The sequence below is a fragment of the Phoca vitulina genome, unplaced genomic scaffold, assembly GCF_004348235.1.
Source record: "Phoca vitulina isolate PV1807 unplaced genomic scaffold, GSC_HSeal_1.0 scaffold6, whole genome shotgun sequence".
Lineage (NCBI taxonomy): Eukaryota > Metazoa > Chordata > Mammalia > Carnivora > Phocidae > Phoca > Phoca vitulina.
The window spans coordinates 19,379,911-19,402,879 of record NW_022589709.1 but is presented as its reverse complement, the minus strand read 5'-3'; the positions used below and the strand labels follow the sequence as shown (position 1 = coordinate 19,402,879).

The window sequence follows — 22,969 nt, the reverse complement described above, 5'->3', positions numbered from 1 at the left end:
AGGCGTCAGGGGGGAAGGCTCCCTCTGGGGACCCTGGAAGGAGCCCCCTGGGGGGCAGAGACCCCAGGAACCAAGGTTTAGCTCAAGCTGTGTGAGGGAGAAGAGGAAACAGCCTGGCTGGGGGGTAGGGACTCAGGGAGCAGGGGTGACACTGCTGAGAAGAGGGACATCCTCAGGCCTGAACTGATCAGGCGCCCCCTGAGCCTTCGCTCAGGCCCTTCCCTCTGCCAAAGGTGCCCTCCCTGTGTGCCCCACGCCCCAAGGGCCAGCTCAGAGATGTCCACCTGCACCCTCACCCTCAATGGCCTCCTGGCTCCCAGGCCTCCTTGGACCCGCCCTGCTGGATTCTGATTGTACCAGATGGTGCTGTTCTGTATGAAAAGACACTTGACCTCTCTCGTAAGAGCCATGCAAAGAAAAACCTCAAGGAGAGACTATTTCCTTCTATCAGATTGGCAAAGACAGACCAAGCAGATAAAGGCAGTCCTGGCCCTGCTGCTGGGAGCAGGAGGGGCAGGTGCAGCTCTATGTAAATGGGTGTGATCACTTCAGAGGGCAATTTGGCAGTAGCTATTTAAACCAAAAATGCCCTTTAACCCAGCCATTCGCTTCCGTGCATTTATCCTCTGAGATACAAGTGCCCAGAGATAAAAGTACAAGAGTGCTCACCGCCCGGAAACATCCCACATGTCCATCAGGAGTGGCCGTGGAAGTCCATGAGGCCTCATCACACAATGGGGCATTCCCCTGGCCTCCTCGCCTGTGGAGCGAGATTAGCGGGGTGCCCATCTCCAAGCTGTTTGGGGAAGTAGATCAGTTAATATAAATAAAGTGCTTAGAGGAGCATCCAGCACATAGTTGAGTACAAGTTCCCGCTATTATTATCAGTTTGCTATTGTTGAAAAGAATGGGGTGGATCTATACATACTGATATGTAATTATCTCCCAGAAATGCTGGTCAGTGAAAAATGCAGACAGAAGATTCTGTTGGAGGCGCCAGTCGTGCGGTATGTGGATTGAGTTCTGGCTTGCTTTGTTTCTTGAAGAGATCTGCTTTTGAATGCATAGACCATCTGCGGGAGGACACGGCCAGGACTAACAATAGTGGCTGCCTCCGGTGAGGAGAAGGTGACCAGGAGACAGGGCAAGAAGGGATTTGCACGTATCCTTCCATGCAGTTTGTGGTTTTTAACAACACGCCTGCACCACCTATTCAAACAAATAAATCACTTGTCAAGACTGGTGACTCACCTGCCTGAAACTCCCACCAGCCCCCGAGCTCCCTGAGGACAGAAACAGTGTCAGAGCTGCTGCCAAGTTCTGGGCACCCAGCATGGCCTGGCACACACAAATACTTGGCAAATGTTGGCTGGCAGGAAAGCCACCTGGAATTCCACGTGGCCCCTCTGCCCGGAACCCCCTCTCCCCAAGCATGATTCCCAGGAGACTCCCACAGACGGGGGCAGGTGTGTGCTGAAGCAGCCTGGGGACGGTCTGGCCTGATCAGGAGGCAGGCCTGAGAGCTAATTTCCAGAGGATCATTCCTGGAAGCAGGACCCAGGTGTCCAGGTGTGTCCGGGCCTCCAGGGGTCTAAGCCTCTGCCAAGGACTAGAACTTCGGGCCACAGCAGAGGCCCCTCTGTGTACAGGTTACCGATGTCCCCATCTGTCTGTGTAGCCCCTTCTTACCAGGAGGCAGTAAGGCTCCCTATCAGGCCAATGCTCGGGCTGGGGAGCAGAAATGAGGCCCCAGGCCCAGGAAGGGACCTGCCGGGACCAATTCTGCCATCAGCCCCGACTTGGGACCACCCTTCTCTGTAGCCCTCATCCTCTTGTCCAGTGAAGCTCGGGCTGCTTCAATCTGAACCCCAGGAGAGAGGGCTTGGCTGTGCCTCTTTCCAGAGCCTTGGAGTGGAGCCTAAGTGGGAACAGCTCGACTCTCCACCATCCATCAAGCAAGGGACAGAGAGGCGAAACATGGCTTGTCCCTGCAGGGAAACACCCCAGCAGTCACACGAAACAAAGCAGCTCTACACGCACAGACATGACTAGGTCTTCAAAACACATTGTGGCATCTGGGAAAGCAAGCTACAGCAAGACGGGGCAGTATCCTGCCACTTCGAACACACACACAATGACACCCAACATTTTCTGTGTGTACGCAACATGAGTGCAAAATTTTAAAAATATAAAATGTCTGGAAGGTTCTATGGCTCACAGCCGTGAAGACACGGGAGGAAGGCAGAAGAGGGGAGTAGAATGGGACAGGGGACTTTCGTTTCATCCATTTTTTAAGGAGATTGGTTTCCTGTTTTACCTGTGCTACCAAAATAATTTAAAATTAAAATTAGGGGTGCCTGGCTAGTTCAGTCGGTTGAGCATCGGCTCAGGTCATGATCTCAGGCTCGTGGTATCAAGCCCTGCATCGGGCTGTGCGCTCAGCAGGAGATTCTCTCTCTCCCTCTCCCTCTGCCCCCCTCACTCTCTTCTCTCTCTCTAAAATAAATAAATCTTTAAAAAAATAAAATAAAATAATTAAAATTAAAGGCTTTGTCCCATGTCGCTTTTTCATAGAAAGCGAGACCACTCACTGACCACCCCATTTAATACGCAGGCCGGCTCCCACCCTGCACCCCCTCACGGCCCCCTGCTCTCGCTGACATTCCCATAGCACTCACCCTTCCCCAGCTGAGTGACTCATTCTGACGCTCACTGGGTGGCATTTTCTTCCTTCCTTGGCTGGTGTGCAGCTGCAGCCCAGGAGGAGAGTCCTGCCCACTGCCTGTTGCCATGTAGCTCCAGAGCTAAGAATGGTTTTATGTTTTTTAATGGTTGATCATCAAAAGAGGGATAATATTTTGTGACACATGGAAATTATATGAAATTCAAATTTCAGTGTCCAGGAAATTTTATTATAACACTGCCATGCCCATTTGTTTGTCTTGTCAAGAGTTCCTTTCTGCCATAAAGCAGAGTTCAGTGGTTGTATGGCCTGAAAGCCTAAAATATTTACTATTTGGCCCTTTGCGGACAAACACCGCTGACCCCTGGTCTGGTCTGTGAGCACCACAGGGGTGAGGGATTTCTTTTTGTTCCTTATGTATCCTTATACTACAATGTCTGACACATAATAGGTATTCAGTGAATCTGGTTGGATCAGTGAAGTGTATGTGTTGGAGCCTATCGCCTGGACCTCCTAGGGAAAGTGACCCCCGTTCCCACCATCTGCGGGGGCCTGAAGGTGGGTTCAGGCAGTGTCGTTGGCTCTGAGTCCTTGCAGAAGAGAGGCCAGGGGGGTGGAAAGGCCTGGATTTGACACCAACAGGGTGGACCCCCAGGTCTGTGGAACCGTGGCTATGGCCTTGCTCTGCCCCAGGGGCTGCCCCCCCCAACGTCGGCCACACCCGCAGCCTCCCCCAGTTTGCAGCCGAGTCGGCTACACTGCCTGAGCTGTGCTTTGGTGCCCTCTGGTGATCACTGGGAGCGGCTCCCTCCAAGGTCTGCACCACATGAACCTCACTGGCCATCTTCTGAAGGAAATCCTACCTCAGCCTCCTGAGCCTGTCTGACCTCCTCACCCAGAGATCCAAGGGCTCACCAGGCCAGGATCTCTCTTTCCAGTTCCCCATCTGGAGTAGCCTGATGTCACAGGACACCCTCCCTCCAAGCTGATGCCAGACTCTCTCCTCTGGTTAGACTATGCAGGCCCAGGGCTATGGGAGGCTCCCAGGCTGCCAGACAATGGCCACCTCTGTCATCACTCGTGTGCGCTCCTCCCTGACAGAGGGTGGGAGGATGACCTCTGTCCCCATGGCCTAGGGGCCCACCTAGAGGGATGGGTACAGGGTGGCCTTATAAGCTTCCTTGTATTTTCTACACATCTGGAGAGATCCCCTTCTGGGTAAGGATTCCTCAGCACAAGGGAAAGAACGGCTCTGGGTTCCACTCTGGGGACAGGAAATGTCTCTAACCAGAATGAAATACCACCTAGCAGTGATCATCATGTGCTTGTCATGATATACACATTACACCACTAGCAACTGTTCCAACTGCCTCTGCCAAGAGACTGTGGGCTCCAGGACAAGGGCAACTTTGAGCTACCTCAGTAACCCCAGCCTCCAGCCAGGGCCCACCTGAGCGGATGATGGTGGATGGGGAGGAGTGGGTGGATGGATGGGTAGGTGGGTGGATGGATGGATAGATCGATGCACAGGTGGATGGATGAGTGGGTGGGTGGATGGGTGAGTGAATGGAAGATGGACAGATGGATATCCCATAGCAGAACTGAGCTTTGGAGAATCCTGGGTCCCTAGCCAGGGTCACAACCACTCCTGCCCGTCATACCTATCCCATCTCCAAATATATTCTGGTTCTCTCACTTCCCTCTGCCCCTCTCTCACCCACTCCCACCTCTTCAGCATCCCAGGTTCCTTCATGACAAATCCATGCCAGTGGCAGGGCCTCAAGGCAACTGGGACCCAAACCTAGAGAACACTGTTCCCCTTGAGCTTCCCAGAGATGGCAGCCCCTCCTAACACCCCACCAAGCGGTATCTTCTCCCAGGCACCCCAACTGTCACGGTCTAGCCATCCCTCTTACTTTCTTCAGAGCATATATTACTAACACAAATGCTTCCGTGCCTACCTATTTTTGCATCTCCTGCGCAGGAGTGCAGCACAAGGGCCAGGAGCTTGACCTTTCCTCTACTTCCGCACACCTAAGCAGGTGTTCGGACACCTGGGCTGGGACAGGTGCCTGCCCCTCATGAGCTGGCACTTCAAGTGTTTAGGTTCCACCTTGATGCCGCAGAAGGGCAGGATTGGTGCAGTGCAAGACAGCAAGAGGGGTCAAATCGGGGGCCCCCTCCCGACTGTGCACTCTGGGCAACTCCTTCCCCTGAGCCGGTTTCCTCATCAGGAAGACTCTCCACTTCACAAGGTTGGGAGGTTTGAGGGAAAATGAAAGGTGAAAGCATTTACAATCAGAAACCACAAGACACGTACATGCACGATATTGTGAGCCGCATTTATTGTAGCATGTAGAGACCACCCACAGCCCGTGTCTTTCAGAGACCCAAGGACACCGCCCAGCCTGCACCTGGGAGCCACGATGCTGGGCGCCTGCCCCACACCCTGCCCACCTGCAGCAGCTCCCAGCATTCCTGAACGGTGGAGTCCCCAGGGCCCCCATGGGGGACTGTCCCAGAGGGATCTACGGTGGCAGGGGGGCCACAGCTGGCCCCCACACCTTTTGTTCGATTAGCGGGGTTTAAGATGTTTTTTCATTAGTTGCCAACAACTAAAAAATCGGAATACTTCACATAAAAATCTAGCTTTTTGGCTTCTCCAGATTTCTCGCGTTAGACCTACTGACATTCCCGTACCTACAATACGGCAATTAGCTACAACTGAAGGACAGCCACCAATTTCAGGTGGGAATCTGTGCTTTGTCACAGTCCCCACGACATCTTATTGTCACTCAAGGCCAGTTGCCATTAGCGACTCAGACTCAATCATGCAAAATATCACAAAGCAATGTCTCTCCATATCCTATCTCCAGGAATAGTGGGAAAAATTAGAGTCGCACTGCAAAGGCCTCACAACTCAAAGGCCTCCTTTATTTTTATAACCCACCTGGCCCTGAGGGCATCTAAGTTGGCGATCTATGCACTAGCCCAAACGTCTCCTTTCATCCACAAATGCTCACTCGACACATACCCCTTTGTGCAGATCTGAGAACAGTAGCCAGACTTCCTAAATCTGAGCCAGTTTGCTCCTTGAGAAGTCTGTAAATTCCCTGAAACCCAAAGAACTAGTAAGCAGGGTGGACACACCAGGCGCAGGGCTGTACCTGGGTGGGGTTGCCCTAGGAAAGCCAGATCCAGGTAAAGCTGTGCTGGCGCGCCCTCTAGTGGCCAGGAGGCACCTCTCCAGGCCACCGGGGAGACTGAAGTAGATTCCAAGTGAGCCTAGGAGTCAGCCATCAATGGCCTCCAAACCTGGTTCCCCCACAGGTGCCAAGCTCAGGCTTCCAGCTTCCTCTTGCCCAAAACCTTCCTGATCTCCATCCCAACCATCAGCCACTCTCCTGGGCACGCTGGCACCCATCTTAGCCCCCAGGAGGACCAGACCCTTCCCAGGCTATGGCCTCTTCCAGGCAGGCTCCAGCCTCCCCATTCTTCACTCTCCCAGGCTTCGATCCGGGTTTGGCCCACAGCAGCCTGGCAGCATTCGCAGGGGAAAAACTTGCAGAGGTGGGGGAGGCCAATTCCCAGCCTACAGGGTCAGGCAGGCAGGGCACTTAAGTGAGCAGAACAGGCCAGGTGGGTCCCTCAGAGAGCGGGAAGCGCACGTCCCAGGAGCCGATGCCACTGAAGAGCCGCTGTGGCCAGATGGCCATTCTTCACAAGATGCTGGGGATCTGGACTTTTACGTGAAATATACCAAGTTTTAAAGGTTGGCTCAATGTATACACTATCCAGGCCAAGAAAACACGTTGGCAGGGTGGGTCCAGGCCGGGGCCCCAGGCAGACAGCACTGCTGAGGCCCTGCAGCTGACAGAACCTCTGAGATGGTGGGCGTAAGCCAGCGGTTTTCAAGGTTTTGTTTATTTGAGTAGTTTGTAGCCATCATCATGTTTGATCCTGAGAGGCAAGCGAGGGAGAGAAAATTCTTGGACCCGTTTTAAAGTCTGAGACATTGAGGCCGAAGGGGGCTTCTGGCAGGGTCAAGGTCCCAGCTAGTTGAGAAGACAGCTCTGAAGCTGCGTGAGGCTGTCCCAGGCAACAGTAGGCCCCAGGGCTGCCCTAATAGCCCTGCACAGAGAAGTGTGTCCCAGCCTGGGCAGGGACATGGCAGACCCCTCCCACCCCGCCCGGCCGGCACCCTCTTAGCTGTGTCATTCCTAGGCCCCTGGAGAGCCCGCCACCCGACAGCAGCCAAGATGGTGGCCCCCTGTGCACACTCATAGAGACACACCCGCCCTCCATGCACACGGCTCCAGGACAGGCAGCCTGGGCAGAGGCACACCCACACTCAAGCCCCTTATGGAGCTCAGGTCCAAGCAGAAACGCCTGCAGCCTTGCCCATCACGGGTACAGTGGCAGGGGAAGGGGGGGGGTCCCTGGGTAGGCCAGGTAGGTGGCCTTGGCCAGTGTGGCAGCCTCACCAGTTGGCCTTCACTGCCTTGATGTCACTCACAAGGTTCTGGGCCAGGCAGATACCAAAGATCTGTAAGACAAAGGGGCAAAGTGAGGGCAGGTCTGCTGGAAGGGCGGGGCTGTGGGGGGCACGCTGTGCGGGGGCAGTACCTGGAGGAGAGCGATGCCCACAAAGACCCCAGCCACGACGATCAGGTTGTCCTGCAGCCACTTCTCAAACTGGCCCACGCAGCCTTTGGTGTGGATGGAGCTCTGCTGCTCCAGCTCCTGGGGACACACAGGCAAGGGGCTTGGCCCACCCACCCCCACGGGCCTCCTCTCAGCCCAGCTTGCTAAGCTCATCCCCGCCCCAGGGCCTGACATCTTAGCACCTGCGGCCTGGATGGAGCTCTGCCACGGGGCCTTTGCATGACATGCTCCTTCTAGTCATCAGGGTCTCAGAAAAGATGCCCCCTCCTCCAAGAGGCCTTCCCTGACCACCCAGCCCCAATCCCATCGGCTCCCTTACTTTATTTTCTCCCAAGCTCCTGATTGAAATTGTCACATTACTGTTCATATGTGTTTATCTGTGAGCTTACTGTCTTTGTCCCCTCTACTGGAGTGGGAGCTCCTTGAGAGCAGGGGCTCTGTCTGCCTGTCTCCTGAGCATGAATCCCCAGCATCTAGGGCACTGCCAGCTGTGAGCACCAGCGGGTGCCCGATAAAGAACTGAAACGAGCAAACACACACGTGTCTGTGCCCACGGGTCCACTGCCCCCATGATCGGCAGTACCAAGGCCCAGGCGCCTGGATGGCTCCTAGGACTCAGCACCCCCTCCCCCACAGAATCCCTGAGGCCTTTCAGAGGAGCTTATGGGAGGCTGCCCTTCCCTTCCCAGTGCCCCCAACTCTGTCCCCACCCCTCTCACCAGTTTAAGCCGGACATCATAGCCACACTGGGTGTTGAGGACATCTTCCTGAGAAAAAACAGGCCAATGAGAGACTTGGTGAAGGGGCCCAAGACGCCCAGCGCTGCAAAGGTTCCGGCTTCTCAGGGGAAGCAGATGGAGCCATGGACTCTGCCATGCCCACCACTCCTACGTGAGGCTCACTGAGGCCCACGCACCTCTTTCCCTGGCGCCAGGACACACAGCCACAAACGCCAGCCTGAGCGGCCTCCTGCTTAGGAATCCTGCCTGCCCGTGTGTTGTAAGAATGGGAAGAGGCGTGGCCCTCAGTGTCCCAGGTGAGCTGTGATGGGAGAGATGTCCCTGGGAGAAGTTTCTGCTCTAAAGAAAGCCATAAAGGGGTGAGAACCCCCACGCCCTGCCACTCCAGAATGGTGGCCCAGGGGTGTGGCAGGTGGCTCGCTACAATCAAAGAGACAGGTTCTGCTGAAGGGGTGCAGCCCCTACCCTGGCAGGCCCCACTGCTGCCCACGGACACAAAGTCCTCAGCCTAGTAGGAGGACTCCCACGTAAAATGACCTCCCCCCAGCATCCAAGGCCCCCAGAGCAGGGCCGAGCCCAGCAAGCCCTCTGGTGGATTCTCCCCACACTTGGCCTGTGCACTGCGATGCCCCTGCCCCTCCTCACCGGGCCCCACTCACCGCAGGGTCCCTTACGCAGCAGGAGAAGGGCACCCCGCAGCGCTCCCGGCTCGGGTTCAAGTCAGTGCAGTTGAAATAGATATTGAGGTTCCAGTCATTAGGCCCTCGGGCTCCGCAGCAAGACCACTAAGGGGCGAGAGGAGAGCCCCAGATGAGCCAGGCCCACCCCAGGAGCCCCATCCAGTTTGGAGACAGGCCCAGGCTGCAGAAGACAGGATAGGGCTGGGCTGGGAGGGGGTCTGGAGGCAGCTAGGCAGGTGGGCACCTCCTCGCCGCCCCCCAACAGAAAGGCTGGACCTCAGCTGAGAGCCGTCAGAGCAGCACTATGCTTCTGCCCAGGTTGGTGGGAGCCGGGGGGACCAGGGAGGGGTGCCCTGAGAAGTGGGTGTCAGGCCAAGCCCTGTGGGGAGAGGCACCACTGAAGCCCGTGTCTGTGCCAGGTCTCCCCACACTTGCCCCAGAGATTTTATGAAGACCTTCTCTCGTCCTCTCTGCAGGGACAGGAGGGCAACCCTGCCACCCTCATAGCAATCACATCACACTTCTTCGATGTTGCTGGCAGCACCCATATCCCCATCACCCCACCCAGCACATCCAGCGCTGCCACCCTAGACGCCGCCCTGAAGCAAGCTCGTGAACTGCAGCACACGGGAACACAGGTCTTAACCCATGTGACACGGAAAGCTGGCCCTCAAGGGACCAGCTGAGCGCAGACACGGGGGGGCCCCCGTGGGCCAAGGGGGTGGGGCACGGCCATGTGGCTCTGCGTGCACGGGTCCCAGCGAACAGCCTGGCCTCTGCCGTCCTCCTCTCACTCTGCTCAGCACTGCTGCGCCTGCGGGAAACATCTGCCCCTCCTTCCACAGCCCTGCTCCTTCTCCAAGGCCTTCCTCTTCTCCACCCTTCCCCATTTCAGCTCGTAGCACAATTTATTATTTTTTATAGACACACAAGCACATACAGTTGTCCATTTTCCGTATCATCTATCTCTGCCCCCAGACTGCCATCCCCCAAAGGACAGGCCCCAGCTTTTGTCACCACCGAACGAACTCCCAGGAACTGGCCCAGGGCCTGGCACACAATAAGTCTGCACCAATCTGTTTTGAATGAACAAATCAATCACATCCTAACTGCCTGGCTATATGTCCGCTTCTGCCCTGAGTCGAGACCTCCTCAAAGCAGGTACCAGCTCTGGTTCATCTCTGGATCCCGCAACAGACTTGGGGTGGGTGGCGATGAAGACGTGGGACCGTGGAGGTGGGTGTGAGCGGAGAAGGTGAGGCGGCAGGTGTCTGGGAGCTCATGAACTGTTCACTGACTGCTTCTTCACATGGGTTAGGTAGAGGAGGATTTAAGAGCAGAGCTTCTGTAGAGGGGGAGGTCTCAAACTCAAATATGTTCAGAGGCCAAACAGACAACATAAATGAGAGAAGAGGGCCGACAAGTATAATAAAATACAGAGTGGCATAGACGATGGCAAACGGAGAGCTCCTATACCAGCAAAGGGGACAGCAGCAATGTAACCCCAGCTAATACTATGGGTCCAGAGTTTCTTAGAAGGGGAAATCTGTATTTTTATATCAAATTTTCTCTTTTAAGTGTTGTAAACCCTGGCCTAGGAGCTGCCAGATTGGAGCCTCTGGCCTCTGTTCCCCAACACTGTGTCCCTGCAGAACTAGGCACAGCGGGGACCTACAGGGATCACAGAAGCTGGCTTCGCCTCAGACAGGGGGCCTTCTGGCTCTTTTCCCTGGGGCGTGGGCAGGGGAACGGTCCCAGAACACACGGAACTTGCTCTCTCACACATCTGCCCAGCGACCGCCTCATGCAGGTGGCCCGGGCCGGCACGGGACTCACATATTCCTGAGCAAAGTCAATGAGGTTCTGGAGGTCAATGTCGTCCCGATAGGCCTTGACGTTGTTGTTGATGAAGAAATTGAGCTGGTCTCGAATCCAGTCCTTGAATACGAAGGCTAGGATCCCTGTTGCTAGCTCCAGGAAGAAGATGAGGCCGAGGAACACTGAGAACTGGGGTGGGGGCACACAGATGGTGGGCGTCAGAGATGCAGGGCCTGGGGATGCCACGGGACAGCGCTCCCCCCCCACCCCAAGATAGCCAAGAGTCCCCACCTTCTCTCCTATTAGTATTGTTTGATGACTGTGAAGGACAGCGCGGTTCTTACCTACCCATCCGTTCCGCTTCCCCTGGTAACCACCCTGTTTTCTTTGAGAAACCACCCTCCACATACGTGTTCAGCTCCTGTGGCTCAGGCAGAACCATCTACACCTCCTTTCCCATTCCTGATAGAGGACTGGGCCTGCGGCGGGCGCCCACCAATCAGAGCGCTACCTCTCCCGGGGCCACAGGGATTGGTCCAGAGACAGCCAATCTGAACCAAGGAGATGCAATTAAAGGACAGGCCCACTGGTTGGGCAGAGAGAGCCTTGGCCTCCTAGGAGTTCCCGGAGGGGCAGTATGAAGCTAGCCCCCACCCGTTCGTGGGCATCCTTCCACCCCAGGGGGAATGGAGCCAACTGGAAGGATAGACTCGAGAAACAGAGAGATCAGGCCAAGTGACACTGTGGTGGCCCCTAGATCGAAATGTGCCGGCACCCAGCATACCCCTGGGCTTTCCTTAGTGAGCCCATAAATACTCTTTTATGCTTGGGCCACTGGGTTTCAGTCACAACAGAAAGGATCCTATAAATATAGATAATACAATTCTGATGACTATTGTTACAATAACACGATAATAAAACCACCCATTATTAAGTACCAACTATATGCAAGAAGTCAGTGGGAGGAGGTTGGGGTCCCCAGTGGATCTAGGTGGGGGTGCACTCACAAACTTGAGCAGGAAGGTGTTCTCCCGGAGGGCCCCAATGCAGCCGGCAAAGCCCAGCACCGACATGATGCCTCCAACCACTACAAAGAGCCACACGGGGTCGAGGCCTCCCAGATCTGTGAGCGCCGAGATATTGGAGAGAACGCCCTGTGCCAGGGGAGCAGAGGCAAGTGGTCGGGCTGATCCTCCCACCACCTCAACCTACGGCAGCCCCACACCAGACTCCCCCACCTTACCTTCTCACCCCAGGCCCAGAGGCCAATGGCCAGGAACAGGGCTCCCAGCACCTGCAGAAGCAGCAGCAAAGAGCTAAAGGTTGGAGTGTCAGCATCCTTCCCCATCCCCAGGAGAGCCCCTCCCCCTCTAGCAGTCAGGGTCTCTGGAAAGTGGGGGGTAGGGGTGGGGAATGGACTATAAATGGGGTCCAGGGTCCTTTCTACCTCCCCCAGAACACATTTCAGTTCTTCTCCCCCACAAAACACAGCCTGGAGGATTGAACCCACCCTAGCCCTTCCCGGAACTCAGTACTGCAGCAGAGGGTGGCTGGGACACCCCTGCCAAGCAGAACCAACAGCACTGTCCTGAGCCTCTCCTCCCACCAAGCCTGTTCTCGGTTCTGGGCTCCTAGCCTCCTTTCTGCCTCCTCCCAATCTGGCCATCCTGGTGCCCTGCAACTCTGTGATGGCCGCCCCACTCTGTTCTGTTTTCAAAGCTCACAAGCAAAGACCCCTGAATGACAAGGAATCCTGATGTAAGCAGGATCCAGTTGAGCGACCCCCATCTGGGCCGGTAGCTCTGCCCTTGAAAACAGCTGGCCACAGTTCTGCCTGGACCTTCTTTTTTTTTTTCTTTTCTTTCTGCCTGGACCTTCTAAGCACCACCCACCATCCTGCCTCAATTCCTTACTGGGAAGAGTCCTGGATGTCCAGGCCATATGCCTGAGCCTGGGCAGGTCCCCGGATATCCAGTCTCACACGGAGAGTGCCCCTCATGCCCCAGCAGAAGGCCATGACCCCACCTCTTCACACCTTCCCCACCCACCTGCTTTCACAGGCTCCTTCCCTTCCCCCCACCAATTCCAGTCCATTCCACCACGACCACCCACTTTTAACGCCTTCCTCTCTCTGACTCCAGGCTCCTCCCACTGCAGTAGTCTTTTCTAAAAATCTCTTTCCCTCCGTCCCCCCACACTAGATCTGGGATGTGAAAGCAAACATCACTTCTGCTTCATCCCACTTGACCCACCCATGGCCTTTAGACAGGCAACTGACCACTACTTTCTCCTTTCTGAACCCCTCCGTGGTCAGCTCAACACCATTCCTCCCTCCACCCCTTCTCAGCCTCCCTCCCAGGATGCACTGCTTCACCTCCCTACGCACATGGCCACCAACCCCACCACGTTCCACCTTCAGCCTTCTGCCCTTCTTCCTCCTCCATATTTATTTCCACACCACCAGACACTGGCCTCTCCCGGACCTCCACCCCCACCTCTGCCTGGCTCCAAGCGGCTAGGTCCACTTGCCTGCTGCAAAAACCTCCATGTCCCAGGCTCAGCTCCATGCCCTGGGAATACATCAGCAAATAGGACAAATGAGCTCTCTGCCCTCAAGGAGTTTATACTCCAGTGGGGGAAATCCATAGTGAGCAAACAAAGTAATTTCAGATACCAACAGATCATTTAAAGAAAAGCAAACAGAGTGATGCGGTGGGGAGTGACTGGGGGCGGTGGAGGCATGCTTTTGTTAGGGAAAATGGGGACATTTTAGCTGAGCTCTGAATGATGAAAAAGTGTATGGAGGAGAAGAAAATTTCAGGTGGAGGGACTGGCAGAAGCCCAGAGGTAAGATCCAGTATGGTGGTGCAAGGGACAGACTGAAGGGCAGAAGGGCCAGACCCCAGAGGGTGCTGGAGACCACTGGAGGAGTATGGACTTCATTAATCGCTGGAAGGTTCTCAGCAGGGTAACACCAGGGTCCACTTTCCATTAAAACAAACAAAAATCTCTGGGCCTGTTTGATAGGCACCTCCCTCTGGCCACCTGGACCCAAACCTGAAACCTCGTGGCCCCCCTAAGTGGCGGGGTCCTGTCAATTCAGCCTCATAACTTCCCCTGGAGCTTCCTCACTTCCCACTCCGCACCCCCCATTTTTGCCCCAGCCCTCCTCCCTGGTCTCCCAACTTCTAAGCCCTCTGCCCCTCACCCACCCTCCCCGCAAAGGCAGACAGCTCTGCCTCCAATACAAAAGCCAAAACAGACCCACCACCCAGCACTGAAACCCTCACTGCTTCACAGGGCTTTCAACATAAAACTCCCAACACTGTCCCAGCCTTGGGGCCTTTCCTGCTCTGGCTCCCCAGCCCCACTCCTGTGCAAAAGTGGGCATGCCTGGAACAATCCTGAGTTTCTCCTGCCTGTCCCCCTTGAGGGGGGTTCATCCAGCGATTCACTCTGCTCAATGCTCTGCCTCACCCCCACCCACTGCCCACTGGTATGTACCTTGACTCTGCACTTAACTGGCCTTGTGACTCTAGATTAAATGACTTGACCTCTCTGTGCCTATTCCCTCATCCATAAAATGTAGATAATAAATAACAAAGTAGCTGTGCGAATACAAGTTAGAATTCATTTAATCTGCCTAACAACCCTGAGGGGTGGGCTTTATCATCACTCCTCCCAGGAAAGGAGGCCAAGGCCCAGAGCGAAGTCTCAAAGCTAGGCTTGCTACCCCCAGGCCTCCAGACATCCCCACCAGTACTCTCTGCACATTGCCCACACCCTTGAGAGCTGCCTGTTGCTGGAGCCAAAAGGCCCACCACACACAGGTGACTTCATGGTTAGCACATGGGTAGAGGGCAGTGCCAGAGTCTTGTTGAACAAACTGAATGGGCCTGGTATTTTGACTGAAGGCAGCAGGAACAGACTGCAGAGGCAGCAAGCAGCCTTAGAAAGATGGGATGGGGGAGGGAGAAGGGAAAGATGACTTGGCAGGGCCCAGGGGCACATGGCACCCTGGGAGGGGCACTAGCAGCTCCCTTCTCTGGCAGGGCAGCACCGCCTGAAGCCTCGGTTTTGTCAGCTTTTTTGGCATGTTGAATTCTGTTATCCCAGGGCCAGCTCACGACGTCTCCTCTCCCCAGCAGAGAACTAGAGCTATTGGCCCTCCCAGCCCGCAAGCTCTCAGTAAGGAGCAGGTTGACCTACCCTGCTTGCAGGAGCTTAAGGCTAGGCAAGGGGTTCCGGCCCTTCCCTTCACGGAGACACTCCTCCCTGTGGACTAAACCAGGGGCGGAGCTCAGCGCACACCCCACACTCCAGGGTAGCAAAGGAGCTGGACGGGAGATAGGTCCCTGGGACCTTCAGGGAAACACCTCCCCTTTCTCCACCCGGGCTTGGAAAGATACAGGGAGACTCCACCTCCATAACCTATCCCCGCGGCGCCTGGGGCCCGCCTCCAGCAATCCGGGCCTCCGCGTAGTTCCCCGGAGTGGTCCTGGGAGTGGGTATGGAGGTGAGAGTGGGAAGAAGAGGGGGGAGGTGACGGTTCCAAGCCCTTGAGGCAGGGAGTGGTTCCCCCCCACCCACCAAGTAGGGGACTGAACCTCCTTCTCCCGACACCCCCAGCACGGGGCCCGGAACCCACCCCGCTCTCACCCAGAAGACAATGTTGAAGCCAAACAGGAAGTATTTCCCGCAGCAGCCGACTTCGGGTCCCTGGAAGTGCTGGTGTTTGCCCGGCATGGTGAGCAGCCGCCCGCCGGCCCGGGAACCGGAGCCGGGGCTGGGCTCGGCCCTCAACGGGCCGCCCTGGGCTAGAGCCGCCCGGGGCCTAGCCCGGCGGCTGCGGCTTCATGGCCGCGGCCACACAGAGCGCCGGTCGGGCCCCGCCCGCCCCCCAGGGACTGCCCCCGGCGACCCGACCGCCCAGCTCCCCGCCCGCGCAGTCCCGCCGGAGCCCCGCCGCCTCTAGGCCTGACTCCGCCCCTGCCCTACTCTGTCCCCTCGGAGCCCCGCCTCTAGGCCTGAGTCTAGGTCCTCCGGGCCCCGCCCCCAGACAGGCCCCGCCCCCGACCCGGAGCCCCGCCTCTAGGCCTGACTCCGCCCCGAGCGCCGGCAGCCACTTACATCTCCCCCAGGGTCCTGCGGACCCGCCTGAGAAGCCTGATGATGGCACCGCAAGTCGCGGGCACAAAGCACCCCCAGTTACTCCTACCCTACAAGGCTCGGTAGCAGCGCCGCCCCAGGCCCCAGCCTTGCTGTCGGAGCCCAGTCCTGGAGAGGAGTAACTGCTGATCTGATGAGCAGATGGGGACTGCGATAGGGATGGTGTTTTTAACACAAGTGCGGGCAGCTTTATTACAGTGTAGTCGAATCAGATGCGCTTTTCACTCAACGGAAATTCATCTCTACCTAGACTGGCTCAGACTCAGGCCAGATGACAGCTGGGTCTTGTGAGGGACGCGCCCCCTGCTCCCTGACACTGCGGCGTTGCCAGGGGCATATACCCGACCCCCTGGCTCTAAGCCCTCTGACGTGGAAACCTGTCCCCTTCCGTCTTACCCCTCTCACCGTACTAGCTTGGGCCTGATTGGGCCCCGGGGGGGGTCTCACATGAGCCCCCTCAAGGCCGGACCAGAGATTAAGGTTTGGGGGGGGCTCAAATCTTACTCAATTTTAGAACTCTCAAAAATAATTCTAATTTTGTTCAAAAGTGTTTATTTAGAACAGGAACAGAAAAAGGCTTAAACTTCATCACCTTTCAGCTAATCCACCTCAAGCAGAACCATGAGGAGACCTAACGGCCGCTGTCCTCCACTCCTGGGCCAGGACCTCATCTATCTACCCACCTCCACTGCAGCCTGACCTGAGCAAGGCCCACACACCACTGGCCACAGCTGAGGAAAGGGCAAGAGGACCCACCTGCCTCTCTGTGAGATAATAGGGTTCTGCCCCTAAGGCTCCAGCCCTTGTGATGTACAGCCCCGCTCCAGGGACCCACCCACATCTGGTTGAGGGAGGGTACAAGATACAGGGTAGGTCCAAGTAGAGTGATCACAAAGAGGAGAGCCCATCCCCCACCCCGTCCTTGAGCCCCAGCTCTCAGTGGCCTTGACAGAAGAGTCACCCTCAGGCCACCCGGCCCCTGTCCCAGGGGTGCACAGAGTAAGTGCTGGACTGTAGGATTCTCTTGTCATTTCCACCTTCAGTTGAGCTCTGCTTCCCCCCTTCCCCCCTTCCCCCGTGACTCACCCCAGCCCACCCTCAGATGAAACAAAGACACTCAGGGCTTTCCTCGACATTTCCTGGGTCCTCAGGCTGCCTCCCTAACCACAGAGCTGTCCCTAGGCCTGAGCCCCAACTCAGGCCTAAGGACATGTTCATATTCACTCCAGGACATGGGAAAACCCCATTCTCTACCCACCAGTTCTGCCCAGCATCAGCACTGTTGTCCAGCACCCCCTCACCCACCCACCCACACACACACACAGCAGGGAGAGGCTCAGGGGCAGTTGAATGGGGAGTGGTGCCAAAGTCTCATCACACCACAAACTTATTCTTGGCTAGGGAGTTGCTCTTGGTGGCCGTGTCTGCATGGGCCTGGTACCCAATGACGATCTTTGTGGAGAGACCCAGGCGCTCTTTGTAGACCTGCCTGGAGGATGAATAGGAGAGGAAAGGAGATAATCACCTGCAGGTCCTGGAGATAACCTGGGACCCTGGGTCCTTTGCCCAGAGCTCCTACCCTGGTTCCAGCCACCATCACTCTTTGTGGGTCTTACCTATGTGGAAACCCAAAATAGGACTCTTTAATGCAAAAGAAGAGACCTGCTAGAAATAGCTTGAAATCTGGATTCCAAACCCTCATACAGGTGGGTAAGGAAGAAGGGGGAGAGGACATGGAAAGTTCCAGATGTCTCCCTCACAGGCCAAGCCACCACCTGCCACACACACTCACCTTGTCCCCTGGAACAGACCCTGTGCCAGAGTTACCCCTCACCCGATGTGCAGCACGCCCGCCTGGTTCTCTGCCTCCCTCGTCCACACGGCAATCTTGTCCCCCTTGGTTCGGATGTTGATGACAGCCCCACACACCTCCCGGCTGTGCTCCTCAAAGCTCTCCCCGATCAGGCACAGCAGCTGGGGCCAAAAAGGGAGGATGGTGAGACCTCTACCTGAGTCACAGGGAGTGCTCCCACTATCCTGGAGACCACTGACACCACACCAGCCCAGCCTCTTCTGGTGGGGGGCCCTCCCCTCCCCCCGCCCCTCTGCACTCACCGTCTCCAGCCACAGGCGGTCCAGCTCGCTGTGGCGCTGCTGCTTGGCGAGACTGACCAGCCAGCGGCCTCCCCTCTTATTCCTGCTATCCTCCCACATGGGCTCAATGCCATCCTAAGAGGTGGAATGACAAATCAACTGCCTCCCTTTGTTCAAAGGGAAGTGGGTGCCCAGCCAGCTTCCCAGGCCCTGCTCTGGCCCCGAACTAAGCCTCCATAGGCCAGGGTCCCTCTTGTCTCCATCCCCTCTGAACAAGCAAGTTCCACCACCAGCCATTCAGCCCCCCAGACCCTCCCATGAGCTCCCCCAAGCCCCTGATCCTCAACATTTGTCACCTTTTGTAGCCTTATAGATGTACAATTATGTTTGTCTCCTTTACTGAACTGAGTTCCTTGAGGCAAGAGTTCAAGCCGGGGGCGGGGGGGGGGGATGATTATTAAGGAAGCCTCTGGGGCAACCATAGTGTGTACATCCCAGGCTGGACATAAATCACCTGGGGCAGTCTTTAAACACGGATGGTAGGGCCCCACCGTATACACCTGCTGGGTCAGTACCTCCAGAGATGAACAGGGATGAGGGCCTGGACATTGATGCGGAATGTTCCTGGGGAATTCTGACGCATGTCCCTAGTTAAGGAGTCGGGCCAGGAACCTGGGCTTCTTCCGAGTTCCCCCTTCTCCCCCCTCCCCTTCCAGACTCTTAAAGGTCCTACAAGATACAGGTCGTCTGACACTGTCCAAGCTTCCGTGTAGCATTTCCTCAGGTTGGGAGTCACATCTCGGCTCTGAGGAAGGCTGGATGTGGCAACACCCGCCCAAACTCTCCATGAGGGAGGAATGCAGCAGAAGCTGAGGAGGCTCAGCCCTCTGGTGGCCTGAGTTGGGGAGTAGGGGGAGGCAGAGCTTACCTTGAAGAGGGCGTAGTCACAGCCGGAAGAGAGCTTACTGGCCAGTTGGATGTGACTGTACATCCTGGAGAGAGCCCCCCACCCCCAACCCAGGCTGTTAAGTCCAGACTTTTTACAGCCTGGTTCCAACTTGCCTCATCCCCCCAACTTCTTACCAGACTCCACTGTTTTTCCACCCACCCTTCAGGCCTCCAAGACGTTGTTCACACTCACCCTCTCACCGCCTGCCTGGAATTCCATCCCTACTTAACCAAAACCTCAAATCTCACCTTCTCCCTGGAGCCTTCCCTGACCATCCAAACCCCCCGGGAGGCTTTTAGAGTCCCAGTGCTGGGGAGGGGGGGGTCCAGGCGCCCCTCCAGCTGAGGTTTGCACAGGCCCCAGGGGGATTCAGAGCCCCCCTCTGCCATCAAGTCCGGCCCTGCTGCCCCCTCTTTCTCTTCCTTTTTCTCCTCCTTCTCTCCCAACTTACGGATTCCACCCTTGGCATCTCTGGCCTAACCAAAGAAAGGAATCGGGGTGAGCAGCAAACCCCTAGGGTTTGTGGTGCACCTTTCAGATCCCTTCCCTTGATCACCCACGGACATGATCAGGCAGCCTAATCCTTCTTTTGTGGCAGAGACAAGCTCAGAGAGGGAAAAGAACTTGCCCAGGACCACAAAGCCTTGGAGCAACAGAGTCAGGGACAACTCCTGGTTTCTCCCACTTCCCAGGTACTTTACTGAAGCCCCAGGAAAGTTTTAGGGGGGCTCATATACCAGCCCCAAGGATCCCCACCCCCAAGCAGAACCCACCAAGCCCCAGCCCTCAGCAAATGCTGAGAGGTCCCAGGGAGAGCAGGGTGAGCTGGGTAGGAAACAACTCCTTGGAGGGGTGGGGCCTGGGAAGGATCCCCAGCTCAGAACTCCCTGGCTCTGGCCTCATCTGCGAGGAGCAGACACTCACGCCCAGAAGTCCTCCACAGTGTCAAACTTGGTGACAAGATGCAGGTTGTCCTGCCAGGCGCGGCTGCGGTCATTCTTGAAAAACCACAGAGCCCACCTGGGGGGAGGGGAGGCCAGGAGGAAGTGAGAGCCCTCCCAGGCCCATCACCAGCAGCACCTGTGCTGGGGGGAAGTCATGCCCCTTCAGGGACAAATGAGGAGATAGGATTTGGGCACAGCACCCCCACACCCCCCCAGGGTGACTGGAGTCAGTTATCCTGAAAGGCTGGGGCAGGATGGGGGAATCTAACCCAGAATCTCAGTTGGGTTAAGGCCAGAAGGGCCAACAGGGCCCAAGTCTTATGCCAGTTCTGACCTTTCTTGAAGAACTGGGGCCAAGAGAGGAAGGTCTGGTGCAAGCCCACAAAACCTGCCTTACCTGTTCAGCAGTGGGTGTAACTCCAACTTGACCCCCTGGGGGCCCCCCTCCTGGGCCTTCCTCCTCTGGGACAGCAGGGCCCCAGGGGGATTCAGAGCCCTCTCTGCCATCAAGACCGGCCCTGCTGCCCCCTCTTTCTCTTCCTTTTTCTCCTCCTTCTCCCCCAACTTTCGAATTCCACCCTCGGCATCTCTGGCCTAACCAAAGAAAGGAATCAGGGTGAGCAGCAAGCCCCAGCCCAGCCGCCCCACCAGCCCTGTCCCTTGCTGCATGAGGAGCAGGGAGATGGACTTACAGAACTGATAGTAGCCATGCAGCGGCTTGGGCTTCATCCCAGTTGGCCCCCAGCTGCCGGCTTTTAACCCACCAGCGCTACCCCACCCCCAGAGCACGGGATAGGGAGGAGCCAGCGTGGTGTGGCGGGAGCTCAGAGGGAAAGGGCTTGCGCTATGCATTCCATCAGCAAGCATTTAGTGAGCACCTTCTGCATGCAGGCAGGTGGGAGGGGGAACAGGTGTGACCAGACAAGCCCAGCCACCACCCACATGGTGCTGGCCATGTGCCGGCTGGGTCACAGGAAGGTAAGGGTCAATATTGGGGATGTGCCCATAGTGCAATCACGTCCCGTGGAGGATGGGCCTAGAATTTAAAGTGGGACCATCCCAGAGAGGGCAGAAGCAGCAACTCTGACATAGCCAGCGTCCATGGCCAGGTCAGAGACCTTAGTCGTGCATTGGAGTGTCTCTGTGTTTGTCTCTGCTGCCATTCACCACCCCCATTTGGCTACCAATGTCATCTGACACCAGCATCTGGAAGCTTCTGAATTTTTTAAAGTACATAATCATTTAGAAACAGGGAGATTATGTATTAAAAATCTACATTTTTGGTTACTCTTGAAAATTTGGGAAGGTCTCACAACACCGGGGCCTCCACCTCACTGTGGCTGAGGCCGCCCTTTGGAAGGACAAATGAGGTGCCGTAGGGCCCCGCTGGGCCACTGCATTCCTGCTTCCTGCTGCCGGGCTCACCTGAGTGTTCTCCACCCTGCAGTGATGGGGGTGCGCTGGGGGGAGACCGTGCAGCGGTCTTATAGCCTGGCTTCAAAGCCTCCCTGCCCTGACCTCAGCGAAGTACCTGAACCTCCAAGTCTCCATTTCCTTACCTGTAAAATGGGAATGTTAATGATATACAGCTCAGAAGCTTATTGTACTAAGTATAAAATACATAAGCCCATAAAACAGGGCCTGGTGTGGTGGTCAATACAAATCAGCTGAGGGCTACCCCAGTGTGCTGGAGGGAGGGGGAAGGGAGGGAGGGAGAGGGGAGTGATGGGGAAGGGGAGGAGGAGGGAAAAGCTCTGGTTCTGGCTACCCTTCCCCTGCCTTCTCAACAGCACCCCTATCTACTGGGGCTGAGGCCTCCCCAAACTTCTCACCCTCCTCTTGGCCACTTCTAGGGTCTGAGATCTATAAAGGGACTAGTCTCCTCCCCCCACACCCAGGGAAGCCCTTGACCACATGGAGGCTGACAGTCAATATCTGTCCAACCCACATGCCCGAAGCTCCAGGTACATGCCCGGCATGGGGCTAGGTGCTGGGAGGCAGGGAGGGGCCAAAACTGAGCGGCCTCTGTGCTCTGCTCTCTCAGGGGGAGCCAAACAGCAGGTACTCTTACAAACACCTGTGTAGTCACAAATTCAGACCTCTGAAGGAAAGGAGTTCGCAGATGGGAAAAGATAAAGTCCATGACCTGAACTGGGGGCTTTAGAGTGGCAGTTCTCAAACGCATGGATCAGAATCACCTGCAGGCCTTGTTAAACAGGCTGCTGGGCCCTGCCCCCAGAATCTGATTCTTTAGCTCTGGGCTTGGGCCTGAAAATTGGCATTTCTAACAAGCTCCCTGAGGATGCTGGTCAAGAACCCCATTTCAAGAACCACTAACTTAGAGGCAGTTCATGGATGAGGTGATGTTTGAGCTGATACCTAAAGCATGAACAAGAGTTAACTAGGTGGGTGGAGAAGGGCATCTCAGGGACTGGGAGCAGCATGTGCAAAGGCCCAGGGGCAAAGGGAACATGGAACACTGAAGGAAAAAAAGAAAGACCAGTGTGGCTCATGCCCAAAGGAGGAAAGGATAGTAGGTCTTGATCTTAGGAAAATGGAGAACCACTGAGTGCTTCAAGTGGAAACAGATGGGCTGGGGAGGTAATCAGAGGTGCTTTCCAGCAGGTTCTTTGGGCTGCTGTGCAGGAAACAGACTCTGTGGTAGTAAGAGTGCGTGGGATGAGATCTATTAAGTTGCTAATGTAGTTGTCCAGGTGACAGATCTCCTGACAGGGAAGATGGAGAGAACATGATGGATTTCAGAAGTGTTTAGAAGGAAGACTCCCTGGCGTTTGGTGATGGATAGGCTCTGGAGAGGTGGGGCGCAATGTCCCAACTACCTGTTCCTACATAACAAACCACCCCAAACTTAGTGGCTTAAAACAGCAACAATCCTCTATTTTGCTCACAGATCTACAATTCAGATCGTGCTCAGTAGGGACAGCTCGCCTCTGCTCCAAAGTGCTGTCAGCTGGAGTGGCTTACCTCGGACGCCGAGGGCTAGAGTCATCTGCTCACTCACAGCCGGCTGTCGGCTGGAACCTCAGCTGGGAGTGTTGGCTGGGACAGCTCTGTGTACCTCTCCATGTGGCCGCTTGGCTTCCTCACAGCATGGTGGCTAGGTTCCCAGAAGCGGCATCCCAAGAGACGGGAAGCAGAAGCTGCCAGTTTCTTAAGGCCTGGGCCCAAAACCTGGCACAGCATCGTGTCCGCTGTATCCTATTAGT

General features: G+C 56.1%; 2 protein-coding genes across 3 annotated transcripts; both read right to left on the bottom strand.

The window, feature by feature from the left end:
• Nucleotides 1-5,004: 5,004 nt before the first annotated feature.
• TSPAN17 (tetraspanin 17) lies at nucleotides 5,005-15,499 on the bottom strand. 2 transcript variants are annotated; one of them, XM_032403781.1, is made up of 11 exons: nucleotides 15,246-15,477; nucleotides 14,796-14,868; nucleotides 13,116-13,156; nucleotides 11,830-11,880; nucleotides 11,594-11,740; nucleotides 10,605-10,775; nucleotides 8,748-8,873; nucleotides 8,068-8,115; nucleotides 7,310-7,426; nucleotides 7,168-7,229; nucleotides 5,005-6,643 (listed from the first exon to the last, which is right to left on the bottom strand). In XM_032403781.1, the coding sequence occupies exons 1-11, from the start codon at nucleotides 15,330-15,332 to the stop codon at nucleotides 6,607-6,609; spliced, it is 960 nt and encodes a 319-aa protein (XP_032259672.1). In that variant the 5' UTR covers nucleotides 15,333-15,477; the 3' UTR covers nucleotides 5,005-6,606. The 2 variants fall into 2 exon arrangements, with proteins under 2 accessions (XP_032259672.1, XP_032259673.1); XM_032403782.1 differs by lacking the exons at nucleotides 13,116-13,156; nucleotides 14,796-14,868 and having other exon boundaries at nucleotides 15,246-15,499.
• A 1,630-nt stretch (nucleotides 15,500-17,129) lies between these two features.
• Nucleotides 17,130-20,471, bottom strand: EIF4E1B (eukaryotic translation initiation factor 4E family member 1B). The gene is made up of 7 exons (XM_032403541.1): nucleotides 20,391-20,471; nucleotides 20,140-20,336; nucleotides 19,723-19,818; nucleotides 18,778-18,841; nucleotides 17,871-17,984; nucleotides 17,590-17,729; nucleotides 17,130-17,244 (listed from the first exon to the last, which is right to left on the bottom strand). Exons 1-7 carry the CDS (start codon nucleotides 20,469-20,471, stop codon nucleotides 17,130-17,132), a joined length of 807 nt encoding a protein of 268 aa, XP_032259432.1.
• Nucleotides 20,472-22,969: the final 2,498 nt, after the last annotated feature.